This window comes from Pelodiscus sinensis, chromosome 2, assembly GCF_052426305.1.
Source record: "Pelodiscus sinensis isolate ZL-2025 chromosome 2, ASM5242630v1, whole genome shotgun sequence".
Lineage (NCBI taxonomy): Eukaryota > Metazoa > Chordata > Testudines > Trionychidae > Pelodiscus > Pelodiscus sinensis.
In genome coordinates, this window is record NC_143053.1 from 131,371,458 (window position 1) to 131,387,447 (window position 15,990).

Below are 15,990 nucleotides of genomic sequence, written 5' to 3' on the forward strand. Positions count from 1 at the left end.
TTTGTTTCCTGTCTTTTAACCAGTTATCAATCCATGAAAGGTTCTTTCCTCTTAGTCCATGATAACTTACTTTATTTAAGAGCCTTTGGTGAGGGATCTTGACTTTGAGAAATCCATGTTGACTGTTCCTGATCACCTTTCTCTCCTCCAAGTGTTTCAAAATGGATTTGTCGAGGATCTGCTCCATGATTTTTCCAGGGACTGATGTGAGGCTGATCTGTCTGTAGTTCCTCAGATACTCCTTTGAAGATAGGCACTACATTTGTTTTTTTTCTAATATCAAGGACCTCCTCCCTGTCCTATTCCTCTCATTCTCTGGATTGCGTAATCGTCTGCTGAATCAAACCTACACTGGAGCTAATCCTGCTGCTGCCTCAGATCATGCTCCATAAATAAGAGGACGGTCCCAGCACAGGCTTACTATTTAAAATCCCCACTGACCCTTTAATAGTGCTCATTCCTGTGTGATGAATCAGCCACCATGCTGGCCTATTTTCTACTAGTTTTACCTCTGCCCCCTCTCTGCCAGCCATCAAAAATCTCTTCTTCCATCCATTCAGACAAATAACACCCAGCTTAAGATGCAGGGTAGTCATTTACCTCTGTATCTTGAAATGTATTCTTTAAAAACTTGTTCCAAGATATTGCATAAAACTGAGGTCAAACTAACAGTCCTGTAGTTTCCTGGATCACCTTTTTCTCTTTCTGAAAAATAAATACTAAATTCACAATTTTCCAACTATAGGTCCTCCCGAGTTTACAGATTAATTTAAAAAAAAATCCCTATTACATGGCTTGCAAATTCACATGCCAGTTTCTTTAATATTCTTGGATGGAGATTATATGAATCCCTCAATTTAGTTCCAATATTATGTTTGAATTTGACTTCCAACTCAGAAATTCTCATTCCCATTAGGGTATGGCTACACTGTGTTTTATTTTTCAGAAGAGGTATGCAAATAACACTCGCATTTGCATGCCTTCTTCCGTTTTTTCCCCGGAAGACACTTTTCCACCATTTGGCTCCATCTACACAGGGCAAAATGTCAGAAACCCCTCCTCTTTTGAAAGCCCTCTTCTTCCTCGTAAAATGAAGTTAACAGGGGCTTTCGAAAGAAGGTTTTTTTCCCCAACATTTGGCCCTGTGTAGACGGGGCCAAATGGCAGAAAAGCCTCTTCTAGGAAAGAAAATGGTAGAAGGTATGCAAATGCGAGCGCTATTTTCATACCTCTTCCAAAAAATAAAACACAGTGTAGCCATACCCTTAGTCGCTTTACTACTGCAAGCTCCTCATTTACCCAGTTGAAAACAGAGGCAAAGTATTTGTTTAGGTGTTAAATCTCTACCCCATCTTCAGTATTTAGTGTATCCTTCTCATTTTTCCTTGTTTTCTTTTTACTTAAGAGCTGTCTCCCAGGCCTATATATATGTATTCCCTCCTCTCAAAGTGCGATTGTCTCTTTGAGAAAATTAAATTGCATTATGGTATCACAAACATATATTTAGAGAATGCTAGATATACTTTTCACAGAGTTTTTACTTCTACTGTTTTTAAACATGTTTCTTCCATATTTTCTATAAAAATATGTTATCTTTAAAACTTTTTCATGTGGCATATAGGAATATTGGTAAGATGTTCACTGTTATAATGGCAATTACTTTGTTGAGTCATGCAGTCGTGCTGAGGGAATTAAATAATAAAGGAAAGCAGGATTAATCCTAGAGGAGTTTATTTCTTAATTGAAATGTATTTACTTCATACAGTAATATCACTTCCTATCTTTTCCTAACAGTACTCTTTTTGGGCCTTACTCATGTAAATAATCCCATGAGTACAATGAGTGGGGTTGAGCTTTTATACTTTATCAATCTTTTTTACTAGCTGTTAAGCAGAAGTTTTTGCAGCAGAGAGTATGCTAATGACAGACTCTAGCATGAGTTGCAATGTCATTAGTATATTTTCTGCTGATGCTTTTTGCACAAGGCTTTTTTGCACACAAAAAAGCAGTGTAGCTGCTTCCATTTTGTACAATTCCCACCCCCTTTTTTTTAAAAGTCTGGCATAAGGTTCTTGTGCGAAAGGATTTTTTTTGCACAAAACAGAAGCGGCTACACTTTTTCTTTTTGCGCAAAAACCCATTGCGCAAAAAGAATTGGCAGAAAATATGCTAATGACACCACGACTCATGCTAATTAGTCTGTCATTAGCGTACGCTCTGCCACAAAACCCTTGTTAGTGCAGTTTTCTCTGAAGGATGTGATAGCACCAGATAGTGGACTGATGTAAGAAGTTTGCTCTAAACTGGCAGCGTGAAAAAATGCAACCTTCTGAAGTGAACCGTAGCTCTAAGAAAAAATAAGGACCCTATCCCATTGCAGTCAAACCCATTGTGTCATGAAACTCATTTTATAATATTTTGAAATAGCAAATGAAAATGCAATTATTTTCATTAAAACAATTTGACATACTTAAAGTGGAAATACATTATGTGTCTCTATGAAATATAAGGTTTCTTTACAGTTTTTTTTTAAAGTATAACTATTCCATTTTCTTTAACCAAGGTAGAGTCATTCTGAAAACCAGCATAAGGTAAATTTTGTGGAGAAAAAAATATAATTTTGCATTTGTGACCAATAATTTTTGTCTGGAATTGTAATTTTGAATTGGATGTGTGCTGCCACTTTTTAAACACACTGTATTAATTTTTTTAGTTGAAAAACAGTAAAAAGTTTGGAAAGTGAGGTTGTTTTCTAGTTTATAAAAAAGGCAAAAAAGTGTTAAAATGAAAAATTAGCTACTTGGCTATGTCTACACAGCATAATTGACATTATTCCAAAATAGCAGACATCTACACAGAAAGCCATTATTTTGAAATAATGGTGAGCTGGAGGACTTCTTACTCTGACTCCTGTAGCACTCATTTTACGAGGAGTAAGGGAAGTCGAAGGAAAAGTGTTCTTCCTTCAACTTCCTGCTGTGTAGACAGCGCCAAAAGCCGAATTAAGCTCTTTTGACCTAAGCTACACTATAGATGTAGCTCAAATTTCATATCTTAATTCAACTTTTGCCCTGCTGTGTAGATGTACCTTTTGGTGTTTCCAAAAACTGAAGGAAAAAACCCTCAACAATTTGAAGTGAAAACAAAACTTTTGGTTGGAATCAACATTTTAAAATGAAAAAAAGTTTTAAAATGATTTTAAAATAAACATTTAAATTATATTTTTCTGATGAGAAAATAGAAAAAATCATTGGAAAATGTTCATTTCAATGAACCCATAAGTCATTTTCTATTTCCACAAAAAAATCAAATTCTTTTATTAAATTGCCACATATGTATCACGTAGGAAGTCTACAAAATAACTATTGAAAAATAAAGTGGTTTCTAGAATATAAATATCTCTGGTAGAAAAAGACTGATCACAGAGATTCTTTGGGTTTTTTCCCCCCTAAAGTACACAATGGGAAGTAAAATGGGAAGGCATTTTACGTCATGGCATAAATAAAATATCTATAGGCATGTTCTTTCCTCATGACTGCACCTTATTACACCTGTGCCCTTGTCCCCTGCTGTCAGTTAGACTGTAAATTCACTGAGATAGGGGTCTTATTAAGTGACATGGTCTGTAAAACACTTTTTTTATTTATGGTGTATAGCAGTCAGAGTAGAAGAGTCTTCTTCCTTGGTTAGGTTTGTCTGAAATCAGAATGCAGAATACTTCATTTGAGTCATGTGTTTTGTGTCCCTAATACATCCCTTTCATTTGCAATGGTTAAGTATCACAGATAATTTGATAGCTAAATTACTAAAGTTTTTTCTTTTTGTTACCTACAAACAGAAGCATGCAAATCAAACAGGCATAGTTTTAATAATGTATCTAATGGTTATTATTTAATATTGAATATATTTGTATAGTCTCTGTGAGTTATTTGCTTTTCAAAAATTAGTTTCTAATTGAGATGTTCATGTTACTAACTGCTAGGAAATGGTACACAGATGTATTATTTATGCTTTATCATGAAAAGTTGAAAAATGATATTATATACTATTTCAATTATGATAAAAGGAATAGCCTCATGGCTATCAGTAGCCATGTGTCCAGTAACTTGTATTGTAAACAGGCTACCAAAATTACATACTCCTAGGTGTTAAGCAAATAAATGAAGTCCAGTAGAGGCAAACTGGTTAGAATGATTGACTGACCACTGAATATAAACAAGTTTCAAATGGTTCTCAAATGCTGCATGATGAAAAGAACATGAATATTAGCAACCTGTTTTATGTACTTTAAAAAAAAATCAAACCCCAAACCCATAAGTGGGTGAGATAAGAATAGATTATTTTGTATATTAAAAACTACATGAATATTATGAGGGCTGTCTGACCTATGAAGCCCTAATAACAAGAAATGATGTCATGACCACAACTTGAATAAAGTTTAATGGTATGAAGCTTCTTTTGAATTACTTAGCTCCTTCCCTGCATTTTCTTACTGGAAAGGCTTGTTTTCATTAATTTGTTTTTATTTGGTGTATTATGCTATGAAAAACACAGAATAAACCCACAACTGGTTCTTTTGAGTTTTTTTGACTTTACATATTTATCTGGCTTTACATAAGGGCTGCGTCTAGACTGGCAAGTTTTTCCGCAAAAGCAGCTGCGGAAACAGACGCTTTTCCACAAAAAGTGCTTTTGCGGAAAAGCATCCGTGCCAATCTAAATGTGCTTTTGTGCAAAAAAGCCCCAATCGCCATTTTCGCGATCGGGGCTTTTTTGCGCAAAACAAATCTGAGCTGTCTACACTGGCCCTTTTGCACAAAAAGGACTTTTGCCCGAATGGGAGCAGCATAGTATTTCCGCAAGTGGAAAATCATGACAGTCTAGACGTAGCCAAGGAGTTTCTATCAATGTATTTGTATGGTCACTATCCCAATAGTATTTGAGGGCCTCAAAAATAAGTAACTTATCCTCACAAGACACCTATAAGATAGGGAGGTATTACTGTGATGGCAAGTTGGGGGTTCTCCCGATCCTGCAGACCCGTAGCAGTACGAACAGACTCCACCAGCCAGTAGAATAGAGGGAGTTTATTGTTCCTTCAGGGTACAGCACAGCATAGATGTAATCTGGTTACAGGAATTAGGGCTAGGATGCCTCAGAACCCCTTGAGATGGGGGTGACTAGGCCCTTACAACCCCAGCCCCTTCCTCAGTCTCTCTCCTTCCTGGTTCCATCTTAGCCTATACTCTCCCTGCCTCCCCCCCGACAGCCACTGCCCCTTCACCTGAAAACTCCTGTTGATCTCCGCCCCCCCTGCCTTTGTCTCTCTCCCTGGGAGGCTGAGCCTAGGTGTCTGGATTAATACACATTTGGATGAGTCAGTGAGAATCTCACATCACAATGCAGGGGGACACCGGGTTACAAAGCAGATAGCCCCGCACTATGCCACAATTACCAAACCCATTTTAACTCAGGGAAACGAAGGCACAGAGACAGTAAGGGCACATCTAAACTATGAGATAAGATCAAATCTATTATTGGATGATTTCTGGGCACCTGATTTTGAGATGTTGAAGGTCTGTGTCTTCACTACAGGGAAGAATTGAAGGTTTTCTGAAATAGCACATTCACATTACGAGCCTGCTGCCGAGTCAGAAAGCAAGACACTTGGGCAACTTTGCAGTCTGGTCTATGCTTCCAGTGCCTGCTGGGTCCAAAATTCTGTTGTAGTTGGTTAAAGGGGCTCATGTTGGCTCTGTTACATAAGGCGCTCCTCTCATCCCTCACCACTCATATGAGATAAAGGGGAGACGGTGTGCTTGTGCCTTTTTGTGCCCTAGTTATTGTGAAAATGTCAGACCAAAGCTCAGCGTGGCATGGAGGCACTGCTCGGGTAAGGTCTGGCACTCATTCTAGCATACCTGCCAGTCAATGCTCTGGACACAGTGCAATGCTGGTTCTGGCACCATGAGATGAGGTCAGACTGGTAGGATTGCATCATGATGCAGAGGTGAGATGATCAGCAGTGGCTGCAGAACTTCTGCATGCAGAAGGCCACATTCCTGGAAAACTGTGAATGGCTTTCACTTGCCCTGAGGCACCAGGATACCCGCACAAGACCCACTCTGACCACAGAGAAGCACATGGCAATTGCCCTACGGTAGCTTGCCGTGCCAGACAGCTACCAGTCAGTGAGGAATCAGTTTGGGGTGGGGAAATCTTCAGTGAGGTCTGTTGTCATACAAGTAGTCAAACTCAGTAACATCTTACTATGTGGGGAACGTGGACAACATAGTGGATGGCTTTACCACCACGGGCTTCCCTAACTGCAGTGGCGCCATAGACAGAACACGCATTGCCGTCTTGGCCCCTGAACACCATGCCTCAGAGTGCATCAACCAGAAGGGGTACTTCTCCATGATGCTGCTGGTGCAAGTGGATCACAAAGAATGCTTCACCAACATCAATGTGAGATGGTCAGGAAAGGTGCATGACACTTCTTTTGGAACACAGGCCTCTTCCGAAAGATGCATGCAGGAACTTTTTTCACGTGACTGGACAATCAGAGTTGGAAAGGTGGACATGCCTATGGTGATCCTGGGAAACCCAGACTACCCCTTACCTCCTTGACTCATGAAGCCCTACATTGGTAGCCTGGACCCCAGCAAGGAGGAGTTTAATAATAGGCTGAGCAGGTGCAGAATGGTGGTGGAATGTGCGTTTGGACATTTAGGGTACGTCTAAACTACATGGCTCCGTCGACGGAGCCATGTAGATTTGTTGTTTTGGCAAAGGCAAATGAAGCCGCAATTTAAATGATCGCGGCTTCATTTAAATTTACATGGCTGCCAGGCTGAGCCGACAAACAGCTGATCAGCTGTTTGTCCGCTCAGCGCACTAGTCTGGATGCTCCCCTGCCAACATCAAAGCCGTTTGTTGGCAGCCCAGGTAAACCTCATCCCACGAGAAATAACGGGGCTGCCGACAAAGGGCTTTGATGTCGGCAGGAGAGCGTCCAGACTAGCGCGCTGAGCGGACAAACAGCTGATCAGCTGTTTGTCGGCTCAGCGCGGCAGCCATGTAAATTTAAATGAAACCGCGATCATTTAAATCGCGGCTTCATTTGCCTTTGCCTATGTGTCTAATCTACATGCCTCTGACGACAGAGGCATGTAGTCTAGACACAGCCTTAAAGGGGAGGTTTAGGCGTCTCCTGACCTGGACTTCACTAAATGCAACATTCCCATTGTGGTGTCAGCTTTTTGTGTGCTCCATAACCTGTGTGAGAAAAAGGAGGAAACTTTTCTGGCAGGGTGGAGGGCTTAGGCAGAGCCCCTGGACAGCAAGTTTGAGCAGCTGGACGCCAGTGCCCTAAGGAGAGCACAGTGAGAGGCAGTGTGAATGAGAGAGGACTTAAATGACAGTTTTATGCAAGGCCTTTTTTGAGTCGCTTTCCCATGGCTTTCCACAAATTGCCTCTGCGTTCCCTTTAATCCCCCCTCCATACCTTTAGTTCAACCAATAAGGAGTCCATTGTTAAAAGGATAGGAGTTTTTATTTGGGGGAAACACAGCTAGGAAATGACAGAACTGGGAACCAGAAGAGGTGAGTGGAGCTCAGAAGCAGGAATGGGACTGCCTTCTGCCTCCTAAGTGCCTGGAGGCTCTGGCTCCCCTTGAATTCCTCCCCATCCGCATGTGCTGGGACTCCAGCGGTCCCTGGACACTCTGGGGGTGGAAGCCAAATGGCTGATGGAAGAGGTATCGGTGGTATCATTGGGGCAGCCAGGGTTCTGGGAGGTGGCCTTTCCAAGGCATGTCACCATGTGCTTTATGACAGTGGTCAGGAAGGCAAACATTGTCTTGTGCTGCTGCACCAGCTGCTCTCTAGCAGCCCTCCTCTCCTGCCAGCCCACGATCTGGTCTTGCCACTCTGCTTGGATTTTGACTACAAGGATGTACATGCAGCCCATCTGCTCACAGAATATCTCCTCATGTGTGCATTTCTGCCTGTGGATCAGAGTGAGGAGGACAGATCTGTAGGAGGTGGAGGATGCCCCAGCAGCCTGCTGTCCCAGCTGCAAAGAAAAATTACAAGAGCAGACTTAGAAGGAGATGCATTGTGTAAAGCCTAACCCTAGTCTCTTACACCAATGGTCTCTGTAAAAACAATGGAGAAGTGTTCCGTGCAAGGCCAAATGTTGGCTTTTGCTGGGGCACTTTACAGCAGGTGCCCAGATATCTCAGGGGAGCATCGGGACACATTTGATACAGAGGCATGCAGGCATGGTTGGGGCCTGCTAGGTCAGGAGCCTGCAGGCAGGAGGGGCTGGTGGCAGAGGGTAGTTTCCCACAGTGTCCAGCTCACTGCTGCTTTCCCAGGCAGGGCAAGAGAGAGGCGGGAGGAGCAAGAGGGTAGCTTTCCACAGTGTCTGGCACACATGGCCTACTGGGAACTGTGGCGAGGTGGTTCACCTTCACCCTTCGCCTCTCACACCCCCAGTCCTTTTCCCCTACGGCAAACTGCCGGACCACCAGCTTGTCGTCCTCCCGGGAGTTCGTTCCCAGATTGCACTCACGGGTCGCCAGGGCCGGAATGTCCTCACATGGGCTCGGCCAACTCCGGTCCTCAGGTGTGGTGTTTGCGGCACCCCGTCCCGGTAAAAGTCCCCAAGTCGCCGGACCTGGTTCTCCCGTTCCTGGGCGGTTTCGCGGTGCTCGGTTGCTCCAGCCGGAGCCCTCCGGCTGTTACTCCGCTGGGGCCATCTACGGGGGAAGAGAGAACGCCATCAGTCCCCGTCCTTCCTGGCTTTCTCCCCCCTCTTGACCTGGAACGCTAGGTGCGTCCTCCCCCGCTGCGCTTCCATCGCCCACGTCCCCCAGGGTCCTATTGCCCGCCGCGTACAGCATGTCTGCAGCCGCGGTTCCACCCTCAGCTGTGCGCCCCGCCTTCCGTGGGTTGCTCGGCTGCGCACTCACTCCGGCCGCCAAACGGCTGGCTTCCCCGGGGTGCCCTACTGCCTCCTCGCCGCGCGCCTCTGTAGGGCTGTGGCTGTCAGTGCGGGGAATGCCTTCCCCGTCACAGGAACACTAATGCTTTTTCTTCCCACAGGAGTGGGGAGGGATTTGTGTGTAGTACACATGGCCTGGGGAGAGGTGTGTAGCACACATGGCCTAGGTTCCCTCCCTCCAAGTTGCCAAGAGAGATATCAGTGTTCTCCGAATCACAGCGAGCGATCGGGAGTTTATGCTGACAGAATACGGTCATAAACCTGGGCCTAATGCTGCACTGCTTTGTGATTCAGTGATACCAGACCACTTAGTGTCTTGGAGCGGGAAGCTGCAGCTGTCCTACCATGGAGGACGGCATAAGGCTGGCCTTCCCAAAACCTTGTGAGAGTTCCTATGTGAGAGCTTTATGGAGCTGTGCAGACAAGACTCCCATTCCATCTTCAGACATATGAACAAGCTGTTGCGTGCCCCCCGCACCTTGTAAGCAGAGAAGGTATGTCTACAATACAGCACTAATTCGAACTAACTTAATCTGAATTAGTTAATTCGAACTAAGCTAATTTGAACTAGTGCATCTAGACCTAAAAACTAGTTCGAATTAGCATTTTGCTAATTCAAACTAGCATGTCCACATTGAGTGGACCCTGAACCGGGATTAAGGATGGCCGGAAGCAGTGCTGTCAGGGCATCAGATTAGTATGTAGAGCATGGAGCTACTGTCTCAGGCTAGCCGAGGGCTGTGCTTAAAGGGACCCAACCCTCACCCCGGACAGACAGTTCTCGGGGGTTCCCCAATCGCTTGTCTAATTCGATGAGGGACAGCGAAGCAGTCCTGGCTTGGAGTGCCCTGAATGCCCACACTCCGCACATCACAGCACTCGGCCATCAGCCCGGCTGCACTTGCCGCAGGCTGCCATCTGGGGGGGGGCCGTCAGTCGAGGGGCTTCAGGAGAGCTTCCACCCAGAGGAGCCCGCAGAGCCACCCCAGTCCTCCCCATCGGGGGCTCATACCCCATTCCTCCCTCACCTCCTTCCACTTACCCTTCCCTAGCCCCCCTTCCTGATGTACAAAATAAAGGACACGTGTGTTCAAAAATAGAAACTCTCTTTATTGAACAAAACTCGGGGAGACTGGGAAAAGGAGGTGGAAGAGGGGAAGAGAGAGGGTGGGAGAGGGGAGAGCAACTAAAATGATCAGGGGTTTGGAACAGGTCCCATATGAAGAGAGGCTAAAGAGACTGGGACTTTTCAGTTTAGAAAAGAGGAGACTGAGGGGGGATATGATAGAGGTCTATAAAAGCCTGAGTGGTATGGAGAGGGTGCATTCAGAAAAGTTCTTCATTAGTTCCCATAATAGAAGGACTAGAGGACACTAAATGAAATTAATGGGTAGCAGGCTTCAAACTAATAACAGAAAGTTCTTCTTCACAAAGCAAATAGTCAACCTGTGGAACTCCTTGCTGCAGGAGGCTGTGAAGGCTAGAACTATAACAGAGTTTAAAGAGAAGTGAGATAAAGTCATGGAGGTTGGGTCCATGGAGTGCTATTAGCCAGGGGGTAGAAATGGTGTCCCTGGCCTCTGTTTGTGGAAGACTGGAGATGGATGGCATGAGACAAATGGCTTGGTCATTGTCTTCAGTCCATCCCCTCCAGGGTTCCTAGTGTTGGCCGCTGTCGGCAGACAGGCTACTGGGCTAGATGGACCTTTGGTCTGACCCAGTACGGCCATTCTAAGCTCAGGGCTCAGGGTCGGGGGTCTCACTGGACCACCCTGATTTTCATGCAAACCTGCTCCTGGGTTGCCAGGCTGGCAGCTATCCTGCCCTAGACGGCCACTTTCCTGTGCCTAGTGCGGAGGTCGTGGATGAGGTCCACAATCTCCGCACTAGACCAGGTGGGCGCCCGCCTCTTGCGGACCCGGGCAGACTCCCGGGAGCCGTCAGCCTGGTCCTGGGAAGAGGCGGAGGGCTGGGTGGCAGTGGGTGGCTGGTTCGTGCTGTGCCAGGTGCAGGGTCTGCTGGCTGGATGCTGGCAGGCTTGCACCTGGCACAGGCACTGTAGCCAGACCGTGCCCCTTTAAGGGCTCCGGGGCCGGGAGGGAGGCAGAAGAGTTTCCCTGGTGGTGCCCAGAGTGGCCACGAGGGCAAGCTGGGGAGGGCTAGCCTCCCACTAGTTCGAATTAAGTGGCTACAGAGCCCTTAATTTGAACTACTTAATTCGAACTAGGCGTTAGTCCTCGTGGAATGAGGTTTACTTAGTTCGAATTAAGCGCTCCGCTAGTTCGAATTAAGTTCGAACTAGCGGTTCGCGTGTGTAGCGCCTATCAAAGTTAATTCGAACTAACAGCTGGTAGTTCGAATTAACTTTGTAGTGTAGACATACCCAGAGAGAGCATGCCACACTTCACACTCCACTGCCTGAACCCACTTGTATTTAGGCAGAGTTTGTGAACTCACCACAAGTACCCTCCCTGAGGTTGGCAACAGACTGGGAGACATCCTGCGGTGCAGTGGGGGGGATGGGAGGGTGGCTTTAGTGTCATGATGATCTCCTGGCTCTTGGGCATCCAGCGGCGGGCCTGTCTCCTCCTCCTCTTGCCCCTCCGCCACACTCCAGGCATGTCTTGTCTGGACTCGACGACCACAATGGGAGAGCTGGCCAGGTCCCGCCCTTTCCACTGAATGGTATCTGGCTGCTCCTAAAAGTGGCACATGTGAGTTGCTGCCCCAAAGTATCCACTCTCTCCTCCTTCACGTTTTTGGTATGACTGGTGCAACTCCTTGATTTTTACCCTGTACTACTGGACATTCCTAGAATATCCTTTTGCAGGAAACAATCCTGCCATAAATCTTGGCATTTCGCTAGCTGGTTCGGAGCTCTGTTATGATGGCTTCCTCTCTCCACACCTCGATGAGGTCCAAAATCTCCTGGATATTCCAGGCTGGTGCTCTTCTGTGCCCCTGGGAACTGGGAAGATAAGTACTCACAGTCATTGCAATGTCATTTAGAATGTTGGAGGAACTCATCTCTAGGTATGCCACAGTGTGCTGCTCACTAGCAATGCTGGTCACATGGGACAGGCCATTCTACTGTTCCTGGGGCTTTTTGAGATCAACAAGAGAACAGTAGAGACACAAGTTCTGGACAGAGCAGTCAGAACAGACAGCTGCAGGAGACCTTCCAGAAACCAACAGACTGGAATTTCCAGCAACACTGCATCTACACTAGTGTAGCTTCAACCATGGAAGGTCGGGAACAGCATCACTTCTGGTGAAAAGCAGGAATATAGGGGCCACTGAAGTCAATTTCTAATGGAAACGCAAGAAGCTTGATAGTGTGGACACATCACTTAGAAAATCAACCGTATGAGGTTAAGTCCTAGTGTGGACCAGACCTAAGTGACTTTTTCAAGGTCACACTTGAAGTCTGTGGCAGAACTTGGAATTAAGTCCCATGTCTCATCAATCAACACTCTGGGACAAGGCTGGCTTTGCACAAGGACTATGAGCAAAGTTCCTGCTCTGCCATCAGAAAGGAATAGTCCTGATTTTTGGGATATGGTTTAGATAAGTATTTGAATTTTGGGGTGTTTATCCAAATCAAGGTGAAACTTTTGGACTTTACCTATGACAAATTACTGAATTGAAACAAAGGATTCTCTTGTGCAAAAATCTTGAGATATTGCACATAGAACAAAAGGGAAATCAAATGAGGATAGATAACAGGATTTATTGCTTTAGTTTGGCCTTAAGAAAATAAGTATTAGAATTAGAAATATTGATTAAAACAGCTAAACTACAAACAGCTATAAAGGCCTGTGTTTTGCCTAATACTTGAGTTGTGGATCGGAAGGACATTTTTCTAGATATTCTTTACATTACCCCCAACAAAGATCTTTTTACCTTTCACTATAATTAAAATTATATTTTTGGTGCCTGAAATACTGATTTGACAGTACTTAACATTTTTTTACAGATATACTTACTTCACTTCCAGCGTGGCGTGTTAGACAGCTACATCTGAGTTTATGCCTTGGATGCAAAAAATTTGTATTACCTTCTTTAAATATCTCTTTTCCTAATTGCTTTCAAAGTGCATATGAGCTCCTGAATTTCAACCTTGACACCACTTCAGTATTTTTTCCCATAATCTCTATTGTCCATGGACATGAACTAGTCCCATGGAGATATTATTTGTTATTTTACTATTCAGAACTTTATTCCAGGGACTTCATATGTTTACATATAATATTTGTGAATCCTTATGGCAAGGTTATGGAAAACATTGTCATGTATATTGAAATTCATAGACATGGTCCTCATTCAATATAGCAGATTGCTTAAAAATGGCCAGAAAATATGCAGCCTAATATTGTTTCTCTGAGCTCATTATGCTGTAAACAACCATGTCCTTCTGTTTGCTTCTCCGTGAGAAATTAAAGAGAGATAATCAGTCAGGAATTAACAGCCTTCTGGATTCAGAAAGCATTGAATTAACAGCTGATTAAACAACTATGTTTTGTTTGTGTGGGAGTGTGTGTGAGCCCAAACCATAGGTCATACACATCACCACTTAATTACAAAAGCAGTCATTCAGGGTTGTTTATAAAGCTTTGAATTTATTCTGAATCTTTTTTAGTATTTATTAAACAAACTAATGCGGTCTTTTAAACATTACAATGAATGCAGTTTTCAGACAGTTAATTAAAATGGTTACAATTTGTTTGTTTTAGTTGCAGAATGTTTAAGTGATTTTTGTATTGTTAGTCCTGCTATAGAAAAGAACAATGGCTTACAAAATTATACTTCTTGTTCTTCTTATCCCATCATTTAGAAAGCATGTCATTCTGCAAATATTCACCATCTTCATCTACTCAAGGAGACACTATAGTCCACCTGCTTAGGGATGTGAATGACTAATCAACTTTCCCATAAGCAAATACTTCTCAGATAGTTGACACCTCAGATAGTTGACACACTAATCGACTAGTCGCTTCCCTCCACCTTGCTACCTCTATCAGAAAGAGAAAGCAAGATGTGAGTCTGTGGGGAAAACAGAGGGTGCTTCAAAGCAGCAGTGCCACATGGAGCCAAGGGTCAGCCGCTGACCCCAGGCTCCATGCAGTGCTGGTGCTTTGAAATGCCGCAGGGAGCACAGGGCCAGCAGGGGACTGCTTGAGTCCCCCACTGGCCCCATGCTCCTGTCAGCCGATGGTCAGGGCAATGTGTATGTGTGTTACACCCAATTCTTCAACTGCTGGGACGCAAGGTCCCATTGCAGCGGGCAGCCTGGGAGGCTGAAGGGCACCCCAAGAAGTTTAACGTCCTTGTCTTTGTCCACTAGGACTGGGGTCCCGTTGCAGCGGGCAGCCAACAGGCTTACAGACGCCCCAAGGTTTATAGGAAAAGCTTATTACATCTCAGATTTTAACTGCTAGGATACAGGATCCCTTCGCAGCGGGCAGCCTAGGGAAGGCTGAGAGATGCCCCTATGGATCTGTTCCCTGGAAGCGACGGGATCCAAACGCCCCAGCTCTCCCTATACCTGTCCCTTATGACCGGCTGAAGTTCTTTTAAATTGTGCTTGGTTCTGTTACAGCAACTGAAGGAGTCAAGTTAAAGCTTAAACAGTTACAGGTTTATTAAAGAAGCTTATAAATCATATGGTTACAATGGCTATTGCTCTACTTCTTAACTGCTAGCAAATACAGATCTTATGGTTACATAGGAAGAAGGAAGATAGAAAATAATGGTACCAAGTGACAGCTTAATCTTTAAAGAGCTCTATTCTATGCATGCACTAAAACAAAAGGACACATACGGGTACAATTTTTACCCCCTTCTGTGTCGCTCGGTCCCAGCATGTCAGGCCAGGATCGGTCCCTCAATTCCTCAGAAAGACGAATACGAGGTGGGCATCCCCCGTGGACCTCGGGAGGACAATCACCTAATCCGACCAGCAGATAGATGGTAGATTGACGCTCAAAGTGTGTGTGCTGCTGGACCCATCTTTATACCCGTGGGGTCATGTATTTCTCTTTCTTATCTGTGATGCCAAATGGTGCTGGTCTGTCTTTGTGACGCCAGTTCTTATAAGGGAGTTGTGAACTTAATTTACACTTGTAAGAGAGATAACTAAATTGGGAGCACTGGGCATTCTTTTCTCAGTGGGAGATTCCTCTTCCAGGGCCGACTGTGTGTGATCATATCAATATAGGTGCCAGCCAGGGCAGTTCTTGCAGCCTCAAGGTCAGCTTATTGCCTTGATTGTTCTCTCTCAAATCTATGTTTTCAGCTTACCCAGGGTCAGATGAGCCGGCATATCCTGGCCTCGCATCGAGGCTTCAAAGGCTATGCTGATTTTTTATTGCTTCTTCTCTGCCCTGTATACAGGCACCTCAGAGGGGCAAACAAGATGGATGTGACCGGGGGGAGGGGGGGGGGCTGTCTGGCTACAACTTCCCGCAGCGCTTTTGCCTTTGAAGTGTAGCAACAGCCCTGGGGCGCCCTTATTGATGGAGGTACCCAAACCGACTGATGGAATAGTCAGTACAAATTGCATTGACTATTCGATTAGCCAATTATTAGAAATGTTACATCCCTACTTTGGGGTTTAATTCCTACCACACTCTCCTGCTATTGCATCTTCATCAGGTCCCCTTCATTCATTATCTGTATGTGTCCAAACCAGTAAAGTTGCACTGTGAGGATTTTGCCAGCCGCATCATGGACAATGACTTCAATCCTAACACTTTTGTTGGGGGCGTTGAACTAGGGATGTGAATGGTTAACTGATTACGGCTAACTGGCAGGTGCTGGAACAGCCCTTGCACTTGCCCTCATTTAATTGGTTAACTGGTTAAACATAATGTTTAACTGGTTAACTAATTAAATGATTTTTCACATCCCCATGTTGAAACTGCCATCTCTATATCATCCTCCATGCTTTGGTATTGTACAAGTTCCAGAATGCATCATTG

At 44.7% G+C, this 15,990-nt stretch overlaps 2 protein-coding genes across 13 annotated transcripts in view; one reads left to right on the forward strand and one right to left on the reverse strand.

Moving 5' to 3' along the window:
* CDH18 (cadherin 18) overlaps window positions 1-15,990 on the forward strand; it is a 1,008,237-nt gene that overhangs the window by 420,530 nt on the left and 571,717 nt on the right. The gene's annotated exons all lie outside the window — the stretch shown is intronic.
* Window positions 1-15,990, reverse strand: part of LOC106731726 (uncharacterized) — a 138,247-nt gene that overhangs the window by 105,339 nt on the left and 16,918 nt on the right. For 4 of the 11 annotated variants that reach the window (XR_012901758.2, XR_012901762.2, XR_012901761.2 and 1 more), the window contains 2 exons: window positions 8,579-8,765; window positions 7,534-8,077 (listed from right to left, as the gene is read on the reverse strand). The exons of 1 other annotated variant lie outside the window; for it this stretch is intronic. Coding sequence is in view for 2 of the 10 variants with exons in the window: in XM_089776422.1 (XP_089632548.1) it covers window positions 7,649-8,077; window positions 8,579-8,765 (616 nt within the window). In the remaining 8 variants the exon portion in view is untranslated. Of the gene's footprint in view, window positions 1-7,533; window positions 8,078-8,578; window positions 8,766-11,467; window positions 11,979-12,996; window positions 13,043-15,990 lie in introns of those variants that run through there. 6 more of the 11 variants (XR_016348879.1, XR_016348881.1, XR_012901759.2 and 3 more) reach the window with 4 other exon arrangements.